This window comes from Psammomys obesus, unplaced genomic scaffold (assembly GCF_907164565.1).
Source record: "Psammomys obesus unplaced genomic scaffold, mPsaObe1.curated_primary_1811, whole genome shotgun sequence".
NCBI lineage: Eukaryota > Metazoa > Chordata > Mammalia > Rodentia > Muridae > Psammomys > Psammomys obesus.
In genome coordinates this window covers 13,143,286-13,166,571 of record NW_026596234.1, presented here as the reverse complement: position 1 = coordinate 13,166,571, position 23,286 = coordinate 13,143,286, and the positions used below count along the sequence as shown (strand labels likewise).

Genomic DNA, 23,286 nt, shown 5'->3' with positions numbered 1-23,286 from the left:
TCCCAGAAGTGACCTCAAACTCCTGAGCTTCCTGCTACTTCTTCCTGCGTGGTGGGGTTATGTAATCACACTGGCCATAGCCAATGTTAATGATCATATCACACCAGGTTTGAATTTAGACTTTTCCTAACGCAAAACTCATACAGTTTACACTACCTGCTTCATGGAACCCGAGAAGATTAACTTTATCACCTGTAAATGAATTCAGTTCTTTCACGGACAGCTTGCCTCTGAGACAGTGCTAAGGGGAGCTATGGAGAACGCCACAGTTGTTCATCCCCAACTTATCCCGGAATCAACTTCTACGGGAGGGAAGGCCAGCTCTCTGGAACAGGACAAGTTCAAAAGCCAAAGCTCAACCTTCATTCTGATGCCTTCAGACACAGGAGGCAGCCCCCCAAAGGCTAGTGGTGTGTTGTTTAGGTGTTTGGGATGGCACGAGCAGCCCTCTTTTTATTGGCTTTCCTAGCTCCTGGGTCGGACCGCTCCAAGTCTGGGGGGACGGGAGGGAGCTGTGCCAAGTTATCAGAAGTTCCTGCAGTTTTCAAAGACTCAACTTTGGACCGCCCCATCCGAAGCCCTGCGCTCCCCAGCTGCAGTCTGTGCTCTGCTGCCATCACACCCGCACCCGTCCCTTGAATGAATGGTCCCCGAGCACCCACACTCGGTCTCCAGCCGACGTCTTCCAGGGGTTTGGCGCCCCAGTCGTAGCCCTAACATGAAAGATCCGGAAATTCACTAAGACGCGGCTCCCTGGCGGCGGTTCGGTTCCCATAGCAACTCCACGGCGCACCAGCGCCGCGCTTCCGGCCGGGTGCCGGGGCGCTTCCGTGACGTCACGGCGCCGCTTTCCGGTGGCTGAGTCGAGCTGAGGTTGTTGTGGGTCGGGGGCGCCATGGGGGCGACTGGTGATACTGAGCAGCCGCGGGGCCCCAGCGGGGCGGAGCGAGGCGGCCTGGAGCTGAGCGACGCGGGTGCGGCGGGACAGCCGGTTCTCACGGTGAGGGCGCCCGGACGAGGCCGGGGCTCGGGCCGGGCAGGGCCTCGGGCTCCCGGGCCCCGGGCCCGCGGGCGAAAGAACGCGGCGGCTGTACGGCCCAGGGGGTGCCGTTTTCTCAGTACGACGACCTGGATTCAGATTCTAGCTAGGTGACGTGGGCCTGATGTGACACCTTCTGAGCGCCAGGTTTCTCTTCTGTGAAATGAACAGCATTAACCCCAGCTTGATGGAGTTGTGGTGGGATGGGCTGATAAAGGCGGGTAGAGCGCCCTGACTCATCCATCACCCGCATCAGAGTAGACCCTCGGTAAACACTGCTGCTCTTCCAAGAACGAGCTCTGGACATTTGTGGCAGAAAACATTTTCCCAGTTCCTCCACCCTGACAGGGTCTTCCAGCCACTGAATTCCCCTTCACCCCAAGGTGGGAGAAGTGAGAAGCAGGAACGTCTAGGTTTAGCTTCATATTCGCTTTCTCCTCATCCTCACTATGAGGGGCCTCAGTGACATTTGCCCATTTGATTCCCACAGAACCCTTGGAACATAATGATAAAACACCGGCAGGTGCAGCGAAGGGGCCGCCGCTCTCAGATGACCACAAGGTAAGGCTAGCCCTGGATGAGACCCATATCCAGTTACATTGACTTGGGCGAGTGCTTTGGAAACCCCACTACTGGAGTCTGAGATCAACAACCGTAGAAAGAGCTCTGGAGTTGGGGGGTGGGAGGAGGGACTGGGTGCTGTAATTCCTATAACCTTAAGTCAGTTCCACTTCCAAACTCTCCAAAACAGTGAAGGAATAAAAATCTGGTACAGTCTCTTAACTTTCTGTGATTGAGATCTGTAAGTCAGAGGATTCGAATTCAAGATTCAGAAATCTGTTCTAATGCAGACTGCCGTTAACTGGATAAGTTTAACTTTTCTTAGCCTCTGTTTTTCTCAGCTGTGGTGTGGAGCTACTAGTTAAGTGTCCAGCCTAAGGAAGGGAAAACACCCAGGATGGGCCTTTGGATTCTACTTACAGTTTTGACCTGGGGTAGTGACTCATTTAATAAACACAGTACTTGGCAGAGGCAGGCAGACCTCTGTGAGTTTGAGACCAAACTGATCTGCATAGTGAGTTCCAGGACAGCCACAGCTACATAATGAGACCCCCCATCTCAAAAAATAAACAAAATTATGTATGTGTGTGTGTGTGTATATATATATATGGGTGTGTACTATATTTCATAAAACACTTTGAAAATAATTTGCATTTCACAGATTTGCGATGAAATAAAATGTAAAAATCCTGTGTGGCTAACTGGCAGAGCACTCTGGGAAAGTATATTTGGAACACTCGCCCTGACTCTGTCTCCCTCCCAATGCAGTTTCACAGATCCAGCCATCTCTATGGATCTCCTCCGTGCTGTCTTGCAGCCTAGCATCAATGAGGAGATCCAGGGTGTCTTCAACAAGTACATGAAGGTGAGAGGGACATGGTGACTAAAACTAACAGTGCTACCAAAACAAGGTCAGTTAAAGAGAGAGAGAGAGCAAGAGAATAGAGGCTGGAAAAATAGCTCAATGGTCTGGGGTGCCTGCTGCTCTTGCAGAGGACTCAATTTTAGCTCCTAGCACCCACATCAGGCCACTCCCAACCACTTGTAACTTCAGGTCCAGGATCCAGTGCCCTCTTCTGGCCTCTGCAAATTATACACAGTATGTATTCCACAGATATATACACATAATTTTTATTTTTTTTAAAGAACTTATAAAAAGCCAGCCATGGTGACACATGCCTTTAATTCTAGGACCCAGGAGAAAGCAAGCAGATCTTTGTGAGTTTTAGGACAGCATGGTCTACATAGTGAGACCCTATCTTTAAAAAAAAAAGAGAGAGAGAGAGAGAGAGAAGGGAGGGCGGGGATCGAGGAAGACATCTAAGCAGGCTGGTCTTCCTGTCACCAGTCTCTCTTCATAGTCATACACAGAGATAACTCAGTTTCAATTCTGGGTATACGCCCCAGTAACTTTTCCACTCTTAGGGCTAATTTAAATACATTTTTTCCCTAAATGGTTTCATTTTAATGTAGTCCACACCCTTGCTTAGAGCATGAGAAGTTACAGGCTTTTTTATTGATTATTATAAATACTATCAGCATCATTATTTAAGTGATTTGGGGCTGCATATGTAGCCTAGTAGAGCACACTTAGTTTGTGTGTACAAAGCCCTAGGTTTGATCCCAAGCACTGGAAAAAAAGAATAGTAATCCATGATTAGCATATTTCCAAGCATGATCTGGAATGTGGCAGTGTAGAGAACAAATAATACCCTTGCTCACGTTAAACAAGAGTGCAAAGAACACATGACAAGAAAGGCTTTTGGGAGAATTAGAAATAGGCTGCTTACCACTAAAGACACTCGTGCATTTTGATGGAGATTGGTTTTGGTAATGCTGTTTCACGTTATTGATTCTTCCAATCCATAAATGTGGGTGGGTGTCATTCCTTTTTGTAGTGTCTTCATCAATTTCCTTCAGGGGTTTAAAGTTTGCATTAGAGACTGGTTTATTTTGTGACAATTGTGAATGAGATTATTTCTCTGAGTTCTTCCTCGGCCTGTTTACTGTCAGTGTATAGGAAGGCTGGGGTTTTGTATGTTGATTTTGTATTCTGCCACTTCATTGAAAGTGCTGTCTTATGGTTTTCTGACGTGTAGAATATCATCTGCAAGTAATCCACTTTGGCTTTCTTCTTTTCCTGTTTGTATCCTTTGTTTCTGTTGTCTTACTGTTCTGAGGCTGAGTAAGAGTGGAGAAAGTGAACGCGCTGTCTTCCTGATGTCAGTTTTGAGTTTTCCCTAGTTAATGTAATGTTGGCTGTAGGTCTGTCATATGTAACCTTTGTTATGTTGAAACACATTCTCTCTCTTTCAAGTTTCTTCAGGACTTTTTTTTTTAAGATATATTTATTATTTATACAGTATTCTGCCTGCATGTGTGCCAGTAGGCCAGAAGAGGGCATAGATCTCATTATAGATGGTTATGAGCCACCATGTGGTTGCTGGGAATTGAACTCAGGGTCTTTGAAAGAACAGACAGTGCTCTTCACCTCTGAGCCATCTCTCCAGCCCATTCTTCGGGATTTTATAACAAAATAATGTGGGTTTTCGTTTTGTCTAAAGCATTTTTTATATGTGTAAGATGATGCTGTGACTTCTGTCTTGAGTCTATTGTGTAATGAGTTCCATTATTGATTTGCAAATGTTGAACCATCTCTGCATCTCTGGAGTAAAGCCTGCTTGCTTGTGATGAATGATATTCATCATGTTTTCTTGAAATCAGTTTGCAAGTATGTTGTTGAGAATTTTTCTTCTGTGTTCTTCAAGGAGCTTGGCCTATAATTTTCTTTGTCCTGTTTTGGTATCAGGATAATGCAGGCTTTGTAAAAAGAAATAACTACAGATCATTTAAAATTACTTTGAAGGCATTTTAGGTTTTGCTGGGTTTTTGGTCTTGGTTTTTGTTGTCATCATTGTTGTTTTTTAATGGTTGGGTCTGTAGAGATGGCTCAGGGATTAAGAGCACTGGATGCTTTTCCAGAGGACTAGGGTTCAGTTCCCAGGAGCCATCTCTACAGACCCAACCATTTTTTTATTGTTTGGTTTTGCTTTTAAAGTAGCTCAGATAAGCTTAGAACACACTATATAATCCAGGATAGCCCAAAGCCCACAATCCTCCTGCCAATGCTTTGAAAGAATCAGCTGATTGTTTTTTAAGGGAGGGGCTGTAAAGACTCAGCAGTTAAAGCACATACTGTATTTTTTTATGGAGAATCTGAGTTTGTTTCTTAGCATCCAGATCAAGTGGCTTACATCTGCCTATAACTCCAGCTCTGGAGGATCCAGCATCTTTGGCTTCTGCAATCACATTTGAGCACATAAACATAGTTTAAAATAATTTTATAAGACGGCCATGGTGGCATATACATACCTTTAATCTCAGCACATGGAAAGCAGAGGCAGACAGATCTCTGTGAGGTCAGCCTGGTCTACATAGCAAGTTCCAGATAAGCTAGTGCTACTTAGAATACATACATAGAAATAAATAGATGAGTTAATTAATACAATTTTTTTAAAAATTACTATCAGGTAGAGAATAGACTGCAGGAGGACCAGTTAGGAAACAGAAATAATCCCAGCAAGAGATGAAAGTGGTTGGAGCCTTAGCAGTAAAGAAAAACTTTATATATTTTTACTTCTGTGACTCTGATGCAGAGTAAAGAAGAAGAAGAGGAATGTATGCCTTCCAACCTAATTGTTCTGGGCAGCTATGAAAGCAGAGCTGCCTTTGGCTCACTGTGAGGAGGGCAGGAACACAGTGGGGATCAGAGCTCAGTTTGGGGCCATTCATGTAGAAGCCTACCTTCTTATATGTAGTGGTCTACAGTGTGTTCTGTGTCCCAGTCTGGTTTACACCTTCATTATTCATCACCCAGGCCTCTGCGATTGCCCAGATCTGACTGTTCTTTTCTTCTTAAATCTACCCTCCCTACAGGTGCCAGGCACCTGTACAATAAAATAAAAATAAAGCTATTAGTGTCTCTCCTGTGATGCTTGGCCTCATCTGAGCACTTTACCAGTGTTCTCAAAGCTCAGCTGTTGATCTCTTTAAACTTTTTAAAATAGAAGTTTTAGTTATGTCTCAACTTGCTCAAGGCATTGTCAATCTTTCTTATTTCTGTTAAGTGTATGCCACTTTTTTAAAAAATATTCTAGGGCCAGCACGATGGCTCAGCGAGTAAGGTGCTTCCCATCAAGCCTTACAACCGAGTCCCATTTGGTAGAAGGAAAAAAAACTGACACTCCCAAGTTGTCCTCTGACTTCTACATTATGCCATGGAATGCATGGCCACATACACACACTAAATAAGTAAACAAATAAATATAATTTTTTTTTTTTTTAAATCAGGGCTGGAGAGATGGTCAGAGATAAGAGCACTTATTGCTCTTGCTAAGGACCCAGGTTCAGTTCTCAGCACCCGTATGGTGGCTCACAGCCATCCATAACCCCTAACTCCAGATCCAGGAGAACAGCAACCTCTTCTGGCCCCTCACTCACCAGGCACACATGTGGTACACAGGCATACATGCAGGCAAAACATACACAAGAAAGATTTTTTAAAAGATATTTTGATAATATAGAGTATTTAATATTGTAATACTTAATGATAGGCCTGGCATGCTTGTAATCCCAGAAGTGGAAGCAGGAGGATTATGGGTTGAGGGCCAACCTGAGCTACCTACTAAGACTGTCTCAAAGATTAAAGGCTGGAGCCATTGAGGTGGCTCAGGTATTCGGTCTAGGTACTTGCTGCCAGGCCTGATGACCTGAATATAATCTCCAGAACATACATGATGGAAGGAGAGATCCAGCTCCACAGATTGTCTTCTAACAAGCATACATACTATCTATGTATACTGTATGTGGAGGTGTTTCTTGGATAATTCAACTTTTTTTAAGATTAATTTATTTATTATGTATAATGTTCTGCCTGCATGTACAACTGCATGCCAGGAGAGGGCACCAGATCTCATTATAGATGGCTACATGAGCCACTATGTGGGTGCTGGGAATTGAACTCAGGACCTCTGGAAGAGCAGCCAGTGCTTAGAACCACTGAGCCATCCAACTCTTCAGCCCCATAATTCAACTTTTTTTACTTAAGATTTTTGATAAAACATTCTCTAAAGCAAGGTGTGGCACATGCCTGTAACCTTAGAAGGTAGAGACAAGATCAGGAGCTCAAGCTCATCCTCAGCTATACAGCAAGTTGGAGCCTGGGGTACATGAGGCCCTGTTCTAAAAACAGGAAACAGGACCAGTGAGACAGCTCACTTGCTACAAAGCCTGACACCCTGGAGGTGGATCCCAGAACCCACATGGGGGAAGGAAAGCGCCAGCAGAATTGCCCTCTGACCTTTATGCACTGTGGCACCAAGCGTGCTTGTGCACACATACACAGTGTTAGAAAATTTTTTATGTTAAAATCAAATAGAAAATATTCCTTATAAAATAATACAAATATTTTTAATAAAAGCTAAAAGTCACTAAAACTCACCTTCCAGAAATAGCTGACTGCCAACAGTGACCATACAACCTTCCAGCTGTCACTTGCACAAACCTTGTCGCCTTGACTGATGTCATTTAATATATGTTGGTCATGTTTTTAGATCATCATGTAATAGCTAACCCTGATCTTTCATAATAGTTTAGAGAGTAATCTTGTTCATCAGTATACCATAACTTAATTGGCTATCTCATAGAAGAAATACTACAGTAGGGCTAATGAGATGGCTCAGCAGATAAAGGCACTTGCCACCAAGCCTGAAGACGAGTTCAATCCCAAACCTCACATCATGGAAGGAAAACTCCAACTCCTGCAAACTGTCCTCTGACCTCCACTTGCATACTAAATAAATGGATAATTAGTGTAATTTTTAAATTAAAAATATTATTCCCTTGAGGGTTTCTGGGGAGTCAGTTCCTTAAAATGGAATTAAGGAGTACAAGAGAGAGAAAGTTGCTGTCCAGAAAGGTGTGGTCATTTCCTGTGCTCTCCCTGATTTGGTTCTGTTTTTTTTCTTTGTTGTTTTGTTTTGAGACAGTGTCTCTCTACATAGGCCTGGCTGTTTTGGAACACAGTGTAGACCAGGTTGGCCTGGAATTTACAGAGATTGGCCTGCCTCTGCCTCTCAAGTGCTGGGACTAAAGGCATGGGCGACCATGCCTGGCACTCTCCCTGGCTTTTATGTTAACAACAGAGGCATTGAACTCGCAACGTGTAAAGTGGCAGTGAATGCATCCTCCTTGTTTTCTCCCACAGTAGAAACATTGTAGTTTCCAGAACTTTCCTATATCCCAGAGAGAATGATACTTTCTATTAGAGATACAATTTGGACACTTTTAAAAAGATTTTATGTGTTAACCCACAGAGGCATCTCCTTGGTCCAACTTGGATACTTAAATAAATGTGTTCTCGGGTACCTCTCTGGTGTTTGGAGCCCCATTTCGTAGCATCTTTGTGTTGGCACTATTTATACTATTTTATTTGGGTTATCTTATACTTCTACCTCCCTTCTCCACCCCTTCTCCCTCCTAATACTTTCCAACACCCCAACACTAGGTAGGAGAGAAAGAAGGTTAGTGGGGAGAGGGGCCGAGTTCTCTGGCTACTTACAGCTTCTTTGGGATAATACCAATGTCAATTGTCAGGATATCTAGTAGTCCAGCTAACCAGCAAATGCAGAAACAGCAGCCTTCTTTCTCTGTCTCTTTGAAGCGTTCTTGAAGCCACTTTCCGACCATCACCTTGAAGCGTCTTTTTCTCTCTCTCGGCTTTGGTGTTTATACCCCCTCACAATTAATCTGCAGCTGGCAAAGACTTCGCTCCTCTCCAAGCAGCATGAGGCAGTTATCAGCTGTGGACAAACCAAAAGCAACCCTATATCCCACACTTGGGATTAAAACAAAAACATGACAAAGAAACCAAAACCTCCACTATATCTTTGAATCAAGCTCTTCCTTTTACTCAGCAAAGGAAACTTCAGCCCTACTTAGCCTTTGTCTGTTGGTATTGCTGGTATCCTGGGACTCTTGGACAGGCCATCTTCCCTGACCCATAGATAAGGAATCAGATCATGGAAATCCATTCATGATCTTCCATTGTCTTGATGTTTTCTGCCTATGTCGGCTCATTTGCTTCATAGCATTCTTTCTTTACATGTGATTATGAAATTAAAAGGCTGTGTGTAAGCAAAGCCGACAAGTCATCCATAATGTTGCCATGCTTTGTATGTGCTCCCTTTGGTTAATGTAGCCTTGTAAGACTTTTGACCTTGTCCTCATATCCTCCCCTAGTTCTTCCAGAAGGCAGCACTGAATGTCCGAGACAATGTTGGGGAAGAGGTGGACGCAGAGCAGTTGATTCAGGAGGCCTGCCGGAGCTGTCTGGAGCAGGTAAGCGCCAAGGGATGCAGGCAAAGGTTCCGTCACTGAGTCAGCTGAGAAGAGTGGGGCTTTCATTAGTGGTACTTGGAGGACATCAGGAAGCCACTTACATCCTTGTTGAGCTCAGGGCTCAACATGTCAGCAGCTGCTGACAAAGCAGGAAGTGAAATGGCTTAAATATGTGCCAGGTACCACACAGGTTCATGTAAGTGCTGTTCTGTTCATCCCTGTTTTACAGATGAAGAAACTGTGCTTAGCAGACTCACAAAAATAGAGTCAAATAGTGGTTACCTAGGAAGCTAAGGAAGCTTGAAGTTAGAAGGTGGAGTCCTTCTGGGCTCTGATATGCAGAATAGTGACAGTAGTTGTTGACATTCTTATATACTTGATATCTGCTAAGAAGATACTTCTTAATTGTATATAGATGTATACATACACAGTGGTAACTCTATATGGTGATGATACAAAACTGTGATAATCATTTCATGCATACATCAAATCAACCCATTATCCCCTCTCCCCTTATGTATGTGCCACAATAAAGCTAGAAAAAAAAAATTTAAAAGGCAAATCAGGGCCAGTAAGATGTTTGCTCTCAAGCTTGATGGCCTGAGTTTAATTCCCCAGAACTCACACCTGCAAGTTGTCTTCTGACCTACACATGAATGTCCACACACATATTTGTCACATTTTTAAAGGCAAAATAGGAAAACATTGTAGTTCAAGATGTACCTTGCCCTTCAAGTAGATACAGCCCCTTTGGAGGGGGGGGGTCATAGGCCTAGTACTGTTTTTGGTCTTCCTGCACCAGGTGTAGTCAGGAGGTTTGACATCGGCTCTATAAATAACTGTATTCTGAGATGCTAGAGAACCTGTTGGCCTGTGTCAGCCGCTCTATTAATAGGGATTGTTGGCATCAACCACGTTCTTTGCTTGACTGTGAATTCATTAACTGTGCCTTGCTTGCCTGTGAAAGACAAGCTACTCAGAACCTCAGAAAGGAGCAAGGGCACTGCCTGAACCCCAGTTCTGGAAGGGCGCAGCTCCACCCTGAAGAACACTGAAAACTAATTTGCTTCTTGTAGACTGAAGCTTAAGCTGCCAAATTCCTGAGAGGCTAGATACTTTTCTCCAGGAAGGTGTGTCATCTCTGAGCAGTTGTAACAGTTTGTAACAACACACATTTGCTAGTAGTGTTTTCATAAGTTTGAGCTGAAGCAAGGTTAAGTTGAGAAGACCTTCATTGAACTGCATCTCAAATCTCTCACCTTTAGGTGTGTGTGTATATGCATGTGTGTGCTCCACAGCAAGCATGGAGTGGGTGTGTACATGTGTGCAAATGTTTTATGGCAGTTGTATAAAGTCAAAAGACAACTTTCTGAAGTTCTTCCTCCTACCAAGAAGTTCCTGAGCATGGAACGCACTCAGATCATCAGTATATATGCCCAAACCACACATAATGATGGTGATAAGTAATTTTGTTTGAAAAGTTAGGTAGGCATGACTTGCACTCATTGCATCGCTGCTTTCCAGTCTCCTCATCCCCACGCACATCCTGCAGATGAGCCTAGCAGTGCTGAACTGCTGAGAAGCATGAGTGTGGAACCCAGAAGGTTTTGATCACTTGGAATCAGAGCAGTGATGTAAAGCCCAGGGCACAGGACACTTACAGCAAGTTCCTTAGCTTCAGTTTTCTCATCTCTGAAGCTGGGAATAGAGCCACTCCCTACCACCAGTGCTTTGCTGGGTGCATTGGATGGAACAGTGTGTTTAAACTCACAGCCTAGTACAGGCAACACGAACAGAAATGTTACCTACATTGCAGTTATATTAATGGATATTAGAAAGGGTTCTTCCTCACAAAACCAGGTGTCAAGGCATATACATGTAGTCCCGGGATTCAGAAAATAGAGGCAGAAGCATCTCTGAGGTCAGCCTGGTGAGTACATAGTGAGTTCTAGACCACCCTGGGCTCACAGTAAGATTCTGTCTTTTTAGAAACAACAAAAACGAGCTGGAGAAATGGCTCAGCAGTTAAGAACACTAGCTGCTCTCTTAGAGGTCCTGAGTTGAGTTCCCAGCACCTACATGGCAGCTCACAGCCGTCTCTTAACTGTAGTCCCATGGATCTAGTGCCCTTTTCCGGTATGCAAACAAAACACCCATACACAGTAAATAAATAGCCAGGTGTAATGGTGTGCGCCTTTAATCCCAGTGCCTGGGAGGCAGAGGCAGGTGGATACCTTGAATTCAAGGCCAGCCAAATCTACAGAGTGATTTCCAGCATAGCCAGGGCTATATAGAGAAATCCTGTCTAAAAGCCCTCTATTTCAGGTGACTGGGATACTTGGAAGCATTTTGTTTTGGGCTTCCCTTGTCTAAAACATACATACTTATTACTTCATTAGGAAATTCTTCAGACTAAACATGATGATGATTACACTAGGATTATTTTTAGTTGGTTGTGTGGTAGTAGTTTGTTTAACATTAATTTCAACACAGGAGGTCAGAGAACACCTTTCCCCTTGTGGGTTCTGAGGTGCTGGTGTTTAACGAACGGCACGCCCTTTCACCCGCTGAGCCACCTTCCCGCCGGTTGTTTTGGTTTTGGGAGTTAGGTATTGGCTCAGTTGCTTTCACTTCCTATGTCCATTTTGCCCTTTTCGGTGTGTTCCCTAAGCTCTCTCACTGCTCCCTCAGTGTGTTTGTCAGGGAGGTGCAGACACGTGTTGCCTTGAGTTCTCTGTTTGGTTTTCTTCTAGAAGGTAGTTGCTTTTATTTATTCATTTTATTTTTGCAGCTAGCTTGTGTTCATTAAGGGTGTCCATACAGCAGGGCATAGTGATGAAAACCCTTTAATCACAGCACTCAGGAGGCAAAGGCAGGCAGATCTCTGAGTTCGAGGCTTGCCTGGTCTACAGAGCAAGTTCCAGGACAGCCAGGACTATACAGAGAAACCCTGTCTCAAAAATCCAATTTAAAAAAAAATGGAGACTTAGCTGGGCATATTCCAGGCCTACAGTCTCAGCAATAAAGAGGCAGGGGCATGGCAGTTTTAAATTAGAGGCCAGCCTGGCTACCTAGCAAGTCCTAGGTGAGCTTCTTTTGAGAAAGACCTTTTCTCAAAACAAGGGTTGGCAAGATGGCTCAGTAATTAAAGGTGCTTGCTTGACAACACATGGTGAGGACAACTGACAGCTGTAAGTTGTCCTCTGACTTCCACACACATTCCACAACATAAAGACACATACACACAGTAAGTTAATGCAGCAAAAAAGAATGTAAGCTTTTTCTTGCTTTAGACTGCTCCAATACAAGTCCATTGACTAGTTTTGTGACCTTAGGCAAGTTGCCTCACTTTTTTCTCAGCTGCAAAATGAGGATAAAGGTTCTACCTTGAAGGTTATGAGAATTAAATGTGTTGACAGTCTTAACAAAAGCTCAGTAAGAGTCCTTACTGCATCCTATTAAGATACTGTAGTTGATCTTAGACGAAAGACTGAGAAGGAATACTTGCCACATTAAGATGTAAAAATACAGGCTAGAGAAATGGCTCAGTGTTTAAGAGCACTGACTACCCTTTCAGATAGGACACAGGTTCAGTTCCAGTACCTACATGGTAGCTCACAACTGTCTACAACCCCAGTCCTAGGGGATCTGATTCCCCCCTTTCTGGCCTCTTTAGACATCAGGCATGCATGTAGACATACATGTAGAGAAACACCCATACACATAAAAATCTTTTTTGAAAAGGGGAGGGATGTGTGAAAGTATGGGGGTTGGGGAGATGGCACATCGATTATGAGCACATACAGCTCTTATAGAGGACCTAAACTCAGTTTTCAGCACTCAGTCAGGTAGCCCACAACTCCAGATGGAACTCCAGCCCTCATGCCCTTTGCCAAGTCTTCTTTCCTTGGGGTTTTTCACCCTCCTGTCTGAGTGCATGCACCCACACAAACACGGAGACACACACACACACACACACACACACACACACACACACACACACACCTTTGTTTTTCTTAGTGTCTCATGGACATGCAGCAGTCCTTGTGCCTCAAGCCTCCTGAATGCTGAGGTTAATAGGAGCTGGCTGCAGGTTCAGAGCCTCACACACTAAGCACACTCCAGCCTTTGTTCACCAGCTCTTCAAGGATCATGACCAAAAGATGGTTTGTAAGTGTCTCACAACTCCTTCCCTTTTCCTCCATGGTCAAAAGGCAGAAACAGAATGTGCTTTGTAGCCACTTTTTATAAATGGATATATGTGCTAATGCCTTTTTGGCTTGTTGGTCTTTGAATATAAATGGGAGTATCCATGCCTTTGTGTTGATTATGGAAAAGTTTGTAAAGAGGTCTTTACAAACTGCTGCACTTCCCCACCAAGCTAATGATGGGCAACACTGGTTTTTCCTTCCAGGCAAAGCTGCTCTTTTCAGATGGAGAAAAGGTGATACCCAGATTGGCCCATGAACTTCCAGGGATCAAGGTCAGAATCACTGTTCCCTAGAAAGGGCCTTGGGAGGGGAGACAGTCAAGTGGGAGACAGCTAAAATTTATGGACCCAGGAAATTCCACATATTGTCCATAGAGCCAGGTCCAAAAGGCACCTTTCAGGCTTCTGAGACCTGGATCAGATGGTGGCCAGAGACTGAGTGTGGAACCCTGCTTACTGCAGCTCACAGGCACTCGCCTTGCACTGACTCCCTTCCCTTTTCCTTCAGCGTGGCCGGCAAGCAGAAGAGGAATCCCACCGAGGAAGCCCCATTCCCAAAAAGGTAAGAAAGTATGTCCTTGTTGGAGCTTCCAGCTGGGAAATAGGCCTTCTGTTTTAAAAGCTTTTCCAGGCATGGGGTGAAAAGGAGAGAAACAGTCGCTCTCCAGGGCACTCCCAGGGTCATCGGTTCTCTCGCACAGCTATGTCTACTAACTGACCTGGCCCTAGCAAACTGGTGGCAGGGATGCTACCCATGGTCAGGGCTTTGCTCTCACTAGACAACCATCTCCACTAACTGCCCTGGCCCCAGCATACTAGAGCAGGGATGCTGCCACCATGTCAGGGCTCTGACAGCTCTTCTTTGTGCAGAGGAAAGGTCGGCCTCCTGGACACGTCCTGTCAAATGACCGGGCAGCTGCTGGCATGGTGTGAGTAGGGGCCACCAGTGCTGTAAGAGCTGAAGGGAACTGAGGGGGGAGTGGCCATGAATGGGAAGCAGCCAGAAGTGAAAGCCTGGTGGACCCAGGTCCTTTGGTCTAAGCTACTGTGGGAGAGGGTTGTCCAGTGTAGGGTAGTGAAGGAGCCATGAGATGTTGTTTTATCCTGCTTTTACAAAACCCAGAACAGTTACAGCTTGATTAAATACCAGACTTGATTCATGTTTGAATGTTAGAGTTGGTCAAAGTACCAGCTTACAGCTACTCTTTAAAGAACACAACAATTAGCAGACTTTTTAAAAAGTCAGAATTACTTGCCCTAGTAGGACATGGTAGTAGGCATTTGAGATCCTTGTACTTAGGAGGTAAAGGCAGGGTGATCAGGACTTAGTGGGTATCCTCAGTTACATAATGATTAGTGACTTGAAGGCCAGCCTGGACTACATGGGACATTGTCACCAAAAACAAAAAACAAACGAATAAAAAAAATCATTATACAGTTATTAAAAGGTAAAGCACTATTAGAAACTAGAGGATGATTGTTTTCAAAGAGCTCTTTTACGTTGTATTATAGAGCATGTTTAGATACATCACAAACTGAATAGAAGAGAGTTATCTCAAGTCCTCCGTGTCTCCCACTTGTTCACAACACCTGACACTAGAATTGCACATTTGTTACAGTTGATGAATTTGCCTTGGCTTAGCTGCACCAGTCACTCAGCCTTTGGACTGCTCTGCAGGGTTCATCCTGGTCTTGTGATAATGACCTGTATCCAGTTACAGCATCCTTTCTGAAGCCTTTTATCCTGTCTCCAGGATAGAAGCTCTTACTCAGTAATGTTTCTGACCTAGAACTCACTAGGTAGACCAGGCTCTTCATTCCTTGCTGCTGCCCTTATCTCCTTTTGACAGATGAGAAAACTGCAACTTAGACATTGCTGGGCTTGCCCATCCCTAGGTTCTAAACTGGTTTCTGCTTCCTTTATATTTCTAATGAGTTGCCAGAAAACAGTGCACCATCATCACCCTGGTAAACTTCCAGGCTTAGTCCCTCCCTCCATCATTTGGAGAATTCACCTGTCTTCTTTCCTTCCAAGCAGATGGAAACCAAAATCCTGTGAACCAATTCGCCGAGAAGGCCCCAAGGTATGCTTGTGTAAATGCGACAGTGGCCAAGGCTCTGGGCCCGTGTGAGGTAAAGAGGTTGGAGGTGATATGGGATGTGCTCACAACATCTCAGAGCCATCTTCCCCATCTGTGGCTTCAGCCACCTTGGCCTCCAGACAGTATTACAGGGAGAAACTGTAATTAGAAGCAAAATAAAGAACTAGGCTTGCAACAGCTTGGTAGTAAAATGCTTGCCTGGCATATGGAAGGCCCTAGGTTTAATCCCTAGCATGGAAAAAAAAATTAATTTATTTTTTGTTCTGCTGTGTATTTTCCTTTTTGTACACATGTATGATATACTGTGAATGGTTCCCTCTCCATACTCTGCTACTTTCTCATTAGTTCCCTTTGTTCCCCTGAGCAGTTTCACTTCTACATTTATGTCATATATACATACATAAGTACATGTGTGATTTTATGTATGTATATATGTTATATGTGTATATATAATATATATAAAATCTAGAAACTGCATGCAAGAAAGCATGCAGTATTCTCTTTCTGAGAGAATCTGACTCAATTCATTTATGTGATTCCCTGCAGAAGGCATGACTTCATTCTTTATTGGAATTAGAGAGAAACTAAAGAGCGGGGCTGCAGGCACAGCTCCGTAGTAGAGCAGTTGCCTGGCATGAATGAGGCTTTGAGTTTGATTTAGTTTTTCAAGATGATCTTAAAATTTAGAGCATAGTGCTGCAAACTTGTAATCCTAGCACTTGGGAGGCAGAGGCAGGAAGATCACTGCACGTTCAAGGCAAAAAGTTAAGTCTCTGAAAGAGAGGGTTGAGTCTTTCAACTGGTAGCCACTAACACAAATTACTTTGTATGTGAGGATGTCACCCAGAATTTCTTTGTGAGTCACTTGCTCTCTGATTGTGTTGCAATATACAGATTGTGTTCCTGTTCTGGACTTGAACTTCCTTTCCTGCCAACCCCTGTGGGCAGACATGATCTTGTTTCTGGTGTTATCTCATGCTCGCAATTCATTTGAGGCTTGCCTAGCCATACAGCTAGCTGATGATAGAGCCAAGTCTCAGACCCAAAATCTGTTGACACCTTTAGCTTGTACCACCCCTAGGATATTTTTGCAATCCCTTTTACGATCAGAATTGTTTATTGAAATGTGGAAGCCTAGTGAGGTACATAAAGGTATCCCCTCTCCTCGTTAGAATTTTATTTTTAAAAGTTAGGTACTGTCTTAGTTACAGTTTCTACTGCTGTGGTCAAATGCCTTGGCCAAAAGCACCTTGTGGAGGAAAGAGTTAATTTCATCTTACACTTCCACATCAGTCTGTCAGCAAAGGGAAATCAGGACTGGAACTCAGGGCAGGAAGCTGGTGCAGACTGTGGAGGGCTGCAGCTTACTGGCTTGGTCCTTGTGCCGGTTAGCCCACTTTCTCTCCTCCTCCCCAGGGTCTCAGTGTGTAGTTCTGGCTTTCCTGGAACTCACTATATAGACCAGACTAGCCTTGAATTCACAGGTATCTAGTGCTGGAATTAAAGGCATGAGCCACTGTGCCCGTTAACCTGCTTTCTTGTAGCACACAGCACCACCTGCCCAGGGACGGTGGCACCCACAGTGGGCAGGGTCCTCCCACCTAATTAAGAAAGTGCTCTACAGACTTATCTAAATACAGGAGTATTTTCTCAGTTAATAGTCCCTGTTCCCAAGTGACTCTAGTGTGTGTCAGGTTGACATTAAACTGCCTGACACAGCTTCATCATCTAACCTTCTTTACTTCTTCTACAGTTGTAATGACTTTTCTTCTAGAATCTTCAAAAACTCTAAAACTAGATCTGGTGATCCTGCATTCTCCTGAACCTTTCAGTTCTCTTCAAGCCCCCTTGGTCCTAAGAGGAGCATGACCTCAGCATGATCCATGTAATAGGCATCCCCAGAACTGACACTGTAATGAGAGTTTTGGTTTCCTTAAAAACTCAGTTCTGTTATGTCAAGATGTTTTTGCTATAATCCCAAGTGTGGGGTTCTAGTCTGTTCACAGCTGATTACTGCTTAGTGCAGGGCCGTGGTCTCTGCCAGCTGGGATTAGCTGAGGACTAATTCTAAGGACTTTGAGAGGTGTAAATATGATAACCCAGAGGAAGAAGGTGTGGTGGCTTGGAGGAGGTGGAGGGTGACTGCTTGTTGTGCTTGCTGGTTACCTGGACATCTGGATATCCTGATGACTGAGATTGGTGTTGCCCCAAAAAGATTCCTATGACCCTACCCAGCAGGAAGGAGTAAAGAGGGCTACGTCCGCTTTCCCTTCCAACCTGCTTTTTCCCCTATCTGAAGTTGGGGTTGAGAGGGGGAAGATATAATAAGCTTTAAGGAACTCCCAAATAAATTAGCATTTGAAAAACTAGCACCTACAGACTGCGGGGGCCCACTTCATCTCAAGCTTCCCTGTGTGACCAGACCTTTATTTATTCTGTGTGCACACAAAAGATCATGTGGAGGTCAGAGGACATCCCGAGAGAGTTGGTCCTCTCCTTCCACTGTAAGGTCTTGGAGATTAGACTCACATCATCAGGCTCAGCACGTGCTTTTGCCCTTTGAGCCATTTCATTGCCTCTCTGGATCTTTTTTTAGTGTAAATCTGTTTTTATTTTTGTTTTTTCAAGACAGGGTTTCTCTGTATATAGCCCTGGTTGTACTGGAACTCGCTTTGTAAACCAGGCTGGCCTCCAAATAACAGAGCTCCATCCTACCTCTGCCTCCCAAGTGCTGGGATTAAAGACATGCACAATGCCCGGCATAGTATGAATTTTTTGTTATTTTGTCTTTTTCTTTCTTTTTTTTTTTTTTTTTTTTTTCCAGAGCTGAGGACCAAACCCAGGGCCTTGTGCTTGCTAGGCAAGCGCTCTACCACTGAGCTAAGTCCCCAACCCCTAGTGTGAATTTTTTATGTGTATGTGTGTATGTACGTGTATGTGGATGCCCATGAAGGTCAGAAGATGACATTATATCCCCTTGAAGCTGGAATTATAGGTGGTTGTGAGCTGCCTGATATGAGTGCTAGGATTCAAACTCTAGTCGTCTTCGAGAGCTGCAAGTATTCTTGCCCACTGTGGGTACAGGATCTTAATCATCTACTTACGCTTTCAGGACCAGTCTTACACCCCCCAAGTCTGTGTCCTTCTCACACCTCTCTGCCTTAAACCTTGTGTATCTTCCTATCTGCTAGTCCTCTCTGCCTGAAGTTACACAGGCGTGTCAGACACAGCTTATCTAGGATGTGAGGGCAATCTGGCTACAACATATGTCACCCATTGGTCACTGGAGCTGACTAAGGTGATCTGGCAGGATAGGCAAGTGGCCTTGCCCATCCTAACCACTCCATACGCACCCCTCCTAAAGCTGCATTCTCATTCCAAGAGAACAGCCTTCTTTGGCAGAGGAAGGTCATACTGGTCAGAAGTACACAGGTGCTATGTATGCCCCCAGCCAGAACCTTCAAACAAGACAGAGCAGATCCAAAATGGTAAAGAGGATCTTTCTTCAAACACCATTTGTTGTTGTCTTGTTATTCTGAGATAGGGTCTCACTGTAGCCCAGACTGGCTTCAAACTCAGGATCCTTTTCAGCCTCACAGACGTATACCACCGTAATGGGTTCCACATTTTTATGGATTTGGGGATTGAACACAGGGCCTTGTGTGTGCTGGGCAAACAGTTCTCTGCTAAGTTGCACCCTTACCATCTTTGCCTAATGTCCTCCCTCACCTCTTGTATTAGTCGAACCCTTACCCATGAATGTAGTACAGTTCCTGCTCCCTCTTCTTCCTCCTCACTGTTGCTGTAGCTTGGGCCCTTTGTTACTTGACATTCTCTGTGTCACAGCAGCCTCTGAGCTGCTCTCCTTCCATCATCCACATTGCTAAAAGAGTAAGCTGTCCTTCGAGTACATTAGGCTCTCACTTCCAGTAGAGGCTTCAGTGGTCTGTGGTCTGTGGATCACACAACACAAACCCATCAGTGTGGCCTAGGGCCTCCAGTTACTTTCACTTGCCTTGCTGCTCACTTACTTCCCCTCTCTTTTAGCAACATAGCGATTACATAGTTTCTTCAGTATCCCAAACCAGTGCTCATCAATCTTTGTACTGCAGTCTGTAGGATGCCCCTTTCCACCCTCTACCTGTTTGATTTGCACTCACCCTTACAGAAGTAACTTCAGGGATTATCTCTTCAAGAGAGACTTTCTGCCTATTCCCTCCATCCCTTTAGACACCTCTCACGCCCTGCTCCTAGCCATGTCATGGCACCACCAGATAGTGGTCTTTCAGTATGTGTCTGGGACTCCTGGGGAACAGTCTGTGTCTTACCCCATCTCTCTGTCCTCAGTGTCTAGCACAGGGCCTAACATATTGTAAGTATTCTACTTCCTGTGTAAACTGTTGAGTAGTGGCTAAGGAGGGAGGGAAAGGGCAGGGGAGGAATGGTGCTATCCTGCCCAGCATATTAAACCTCCCCTCACTGCCCTGTTCTTTCAGTGGGACCCAGCTCGGCTAAATGAATCTACCACCTTTGTTTTGGGCTCTCGAGCCAACAAGTAAGTCTGAGGCCTTAGTACTAATGGGGAGGGGGTTGGCTTAAGGGTCCACTAACAGGTCCTGCACATGCGACCACTCATCTTTCATTTTTCAGGGCATTAGGAATGGGAGGCACCAGAGGGAGAATCTACATCAAGCACCCACACCTCTTTAAGGTAGGTGAGTACTGAGGGGGCAGAGGCAGGCCGCTGCATGGTCAGAGATGGCCTTAGAAACTGCAGGCACAGAGCAGCTTGGACACACACAGATGTTCTGGTAGTCAGAACATCTGGGTTTAGCTGGGTGTGGAGGCAGATCACTGTGAGTTCAAGGCCAGCCTGGTCTACAAAAGGGAGTCCAGGACAGCCAAGGATACACAGAGAAACCCTGTCTTGGAAGAAAAAAAAAAAAGACATTTGGGTTCAAGCTCTCCTTAGCCATCTCCTGTACCTTTTGCTCAGCTATGCCAAGCCCAGTTTGGAGAGCTCCACTTGCCCGATTGATGGGATTGACGCGGGATGGTAGTGTAGCCACGTGGGTGCCTGCAGGCCACCTGCACTCTGCTACAGCTAAGGCTGGGAACAGGCAGGATCCACACTGCCCAGCTTCTCCGCTTGTAGGTTTTTATGGGGTTTTGTTTTATTTGTTTTTGGAAACAAGGTTCCTCTGTGTGGCCCTGGGTGTCCTGGAACTGGCTCTGTAGGCCAGGCTAGCCTCAAATTCAGAGATCCTCCTGTCTCTACCTTCTGAGTACTGGGATCAAGGTATGTGCCACCACTACCTGGCAACTGACTGGTATCTTTACAGAAAAACCTGTTGTCGGTCTGATGACATCTTACTGGCCTGTCTATCCTACAAGAATAGCTCTCCCTCATCTTCCTTTTAACAGCTGTGTAGAATTCATTAAGACAAGGTCTCATGTTACCCAGGCTGTTCTCTAACTCACTCCAGAATCTCCTTCCTCCACCTCCCAAGTGCTAGGATTATAAGCATGAGCCACTATGCCAAGCTAGCTAGCCCTTCCTTATTTGGGGGGATTTTGTGTTTTGTTTTGTTTTTCAGGACATGGTTTCTCTATGTAGCCCTGGCCATCCTAGACTCTCTTTGTACACCAGGCTGGCCTCAAACTCACAGTGACCCGCCTGCCTCTGCCTTCCCGAGTGCTGGTATTAAAGATGCATACCACCATGCCCAGATTAGCCCTTCCTTATTGGTGGATATTTCCTTCCAACCTTTTGCTGATAAAAAACTGCCCAGTCAGATGCCCTTGTTATATGTCTAAATGATTATGAAGGGTAAATGCCTGAAAATGAGATTTCTGTGTCAGCAATCACACCCTTTTAATTTTTTATTATAATAATAATTGGAAAGTAAGATATTTCTCTTTTGTTTGTTTTGTTTATTGAGACAAGGTTTCTCCATAAAGCTCTGGCTGTCCTGGGCTTTATAGACCAGGCTGGTCTTGAACTGACAGAGATCTGCCTGCCTCTGTCTTTAATCCTGTTCTGGAATTAAAGGTGTATGCCGCCACACCTAGCTTGAGATATTTCTTAAAACCTCAAGGAAAAGTAACCATATATATGCCAGCTATGGTCCCAGGCAAAAAAGATGCATTCAAGATGAGCCTGCTCTGCATATGAGGCCTTGTCTCCACAAAATAAGAACAATTTTTTAAGCAGAGGGACCGGGAGTGACTCAGTGGTCAAGCCCTTGCCTAACACTTGTGAGACCCTATCCAGATGGAGTGACAGGTACTTGTGATCCCAGAGAGGCAGAGGCAAAGGTACTGTCACAAATTCAAGGCTAACCCGGGCCATCCAGCAAGCCCCCACCTTCACACTAACAGTCACTTCTCTATCTAAACCGCCTGCCTGATTTATGACCTAGCTATTTTGAGCACTTGTGTGTCATACATTGCATTTTAGCACTTTACACTATTATGTGTTTCTAACAAGAACCCTGTCAAATAAACGCTGACTCTCTCTTGACAAGGTCTTAGTTAGCTCAGACAGACCTTCAGTCCACCATAAGTTGAGGGCAACCTTGAACTCAAGATCCTCCTGCTTCATCTCACAAATATTAGGATTACAGGCATAGTTTTATGTCTGGTGGTATCACTCTCCATTTTACAAATGAGGAAACTACTGGAGGAAATTGCCACCCATACTTCTGTCTTCTACACAGTAGTAGGAAGTTTAATTTAAACCTCACTTGTCTTTGACTTTGAACTCAAACCAGGTGGTTTACATGGTGCTGTTTCTTGACTCTTGTTTTAGAAAATATGGTCTTACCACATGCTAACACATGCTTATAGTCCCAGTACTCAGAAGCAGAGACAGGGGGATCCAGAATAAATCCTAGCCTGGGCTATGTAGTGATACCCTGTCAGAAACCAAAAATAAAGAAAACATTGACCCTGTAAATTATAGGTGTTAAAAGGCTCCTGTGATTATTTTTAAATAGGCTGTAAAATAATTGTCACTTGTTTCCAGAGATGCTGTACTCTAAGAAAGGGGGCTTCGGGGAGAATGGACACGTACCCAATCTCTGCAACCTCGGGCTTCAGGGTTGGTTCAGTTTGCACTGTAGTGATTTGTGAGCCCCTGGTGTACACACCTGTAACGTGTTCCCCACTAACTTTATCCCTCACAGTATGCAGCAGATCCTCAGGACAAGCACTGGCTGGCTGAGCAGCATCACATGCGGGCAACAGGCGGAAAGATGGTGAGCACTGCTTGTATTACTGCCAAAGACCCACCTAGTCCTCGGATCACAAATTCAGCTCTTGGCCACAGCTTATCTCCAAAATTGTAGACCCCCTAAACACCAAAAATGTGGGAAGGGAGACCTGTTTTTTCATGCTGAAGAGCAGACTGAGGTTCCTAGGGCTCCCTCTCCCTCTACCCTTCCCACCCACTCCTCGAGATTTGGATCATTTTAGATACCCATAGGAAAGGCTGTTTACAAGACTTGTTTGTGTTTTCAAGATACGGTTTTTCCTTTGTAACAGCTCTGGCAGTCCTGGAACCCACTGCCCAGCAAAGCTTCTTTCCACATATGCCTGTAGTAGATTTTTACTCACTTCCATAGCACTTCCCAGACACAACTGTGAACTTCTTTCTCAGCATAGTAGGAACACAGGGAATCATCACAGCATGGAATGCAATCTCAGCACAGTAGGGACACAAGTCAAAAGATGCTAACAGCCAGGCATAGTGGCTGACACCATCAATGCCAGCATTTAAGAGGCAGAGGCAGGCCCATCTCTGTGAGTACAAGGCCAGCCTGGTCTACAGAGTGAATTCCAAGTCAGCCAGAGCTACCTAGCAGAGAGAACTGTCTCAAAGAAAAGAAGGAAGGGAGAGAGGGAGGGAGGGAGGGAAGAAAGGAAGGAAGGAAGGAAGGAAGGAAGGAAGGAAGGAAGGAAGGAAGGAAGGAAGG

At 44.8% G+C, this 23,286-nt stretch overlaps 1 protein-coding gene across 1 annotated transcript in view; it reads left to right on the top strand.

Annotated features, from left to right (window-relative positions):
* The first annotated feature begins 841 nt into the window (after nucleotides 1-841).
* The window catches only part of Dnttip1 (deoxynucleotidyltransferase terminal interacting protein 1), a 25,043-nt gene continuing 2,598 nt past the window's right edge, over nucleotides 842-23,286 (top strand). Inside the window, exons 1-11 of the mRNA XM_055596264.1 lie at nucleotides 842-1,000; nucleotides 1,530-1,600; nucleotides 2,369-2,465; nucleotides 8,900-8,998; nucleotides 13,413-13,481; nucleotides 13,717-13,770; nucleotides 14,079-14,137; nucleotides 15,247-15,292; nucleotides 19,807-19,865; nucleotides 19,961-20,021; nucleotides 22,498-22,569. Of these exons, the coding sequence (XP_055452239.1) occupies nucleotides 896-1,000; nucleotides 1,530-1,600; nucleotides 2,369-2,465; nucleotides 8,900-8,998; nucleotides 13,413-13,481; nucleotides 13,717-13,770; nucleotides 14,079-14,137; nucleotides 15,247-15,292; nucleotides 19,807-19,865; nucleotides 19,961-20,021; nucleotides 22,498-22,569 (792 nt within the window). The 5' untranslated portion in view covers nucleotides 842-895. The remainder of the gene's footprint in view (nucleotides 1,001-1,529; nucleotides 1,601-2,368; nucleotides 2,466-8,899; nucleotides 8,999-13,412; nucleotides 13,482-13,716; nucleotides 13,771-14,078; nucleotides 14,138-15,246; nucleotides 15,293-19,806; nucleotides 19,866-19,960; nucleotides 20,022-22,497; nucleotides 22,570-23,286) is intronic.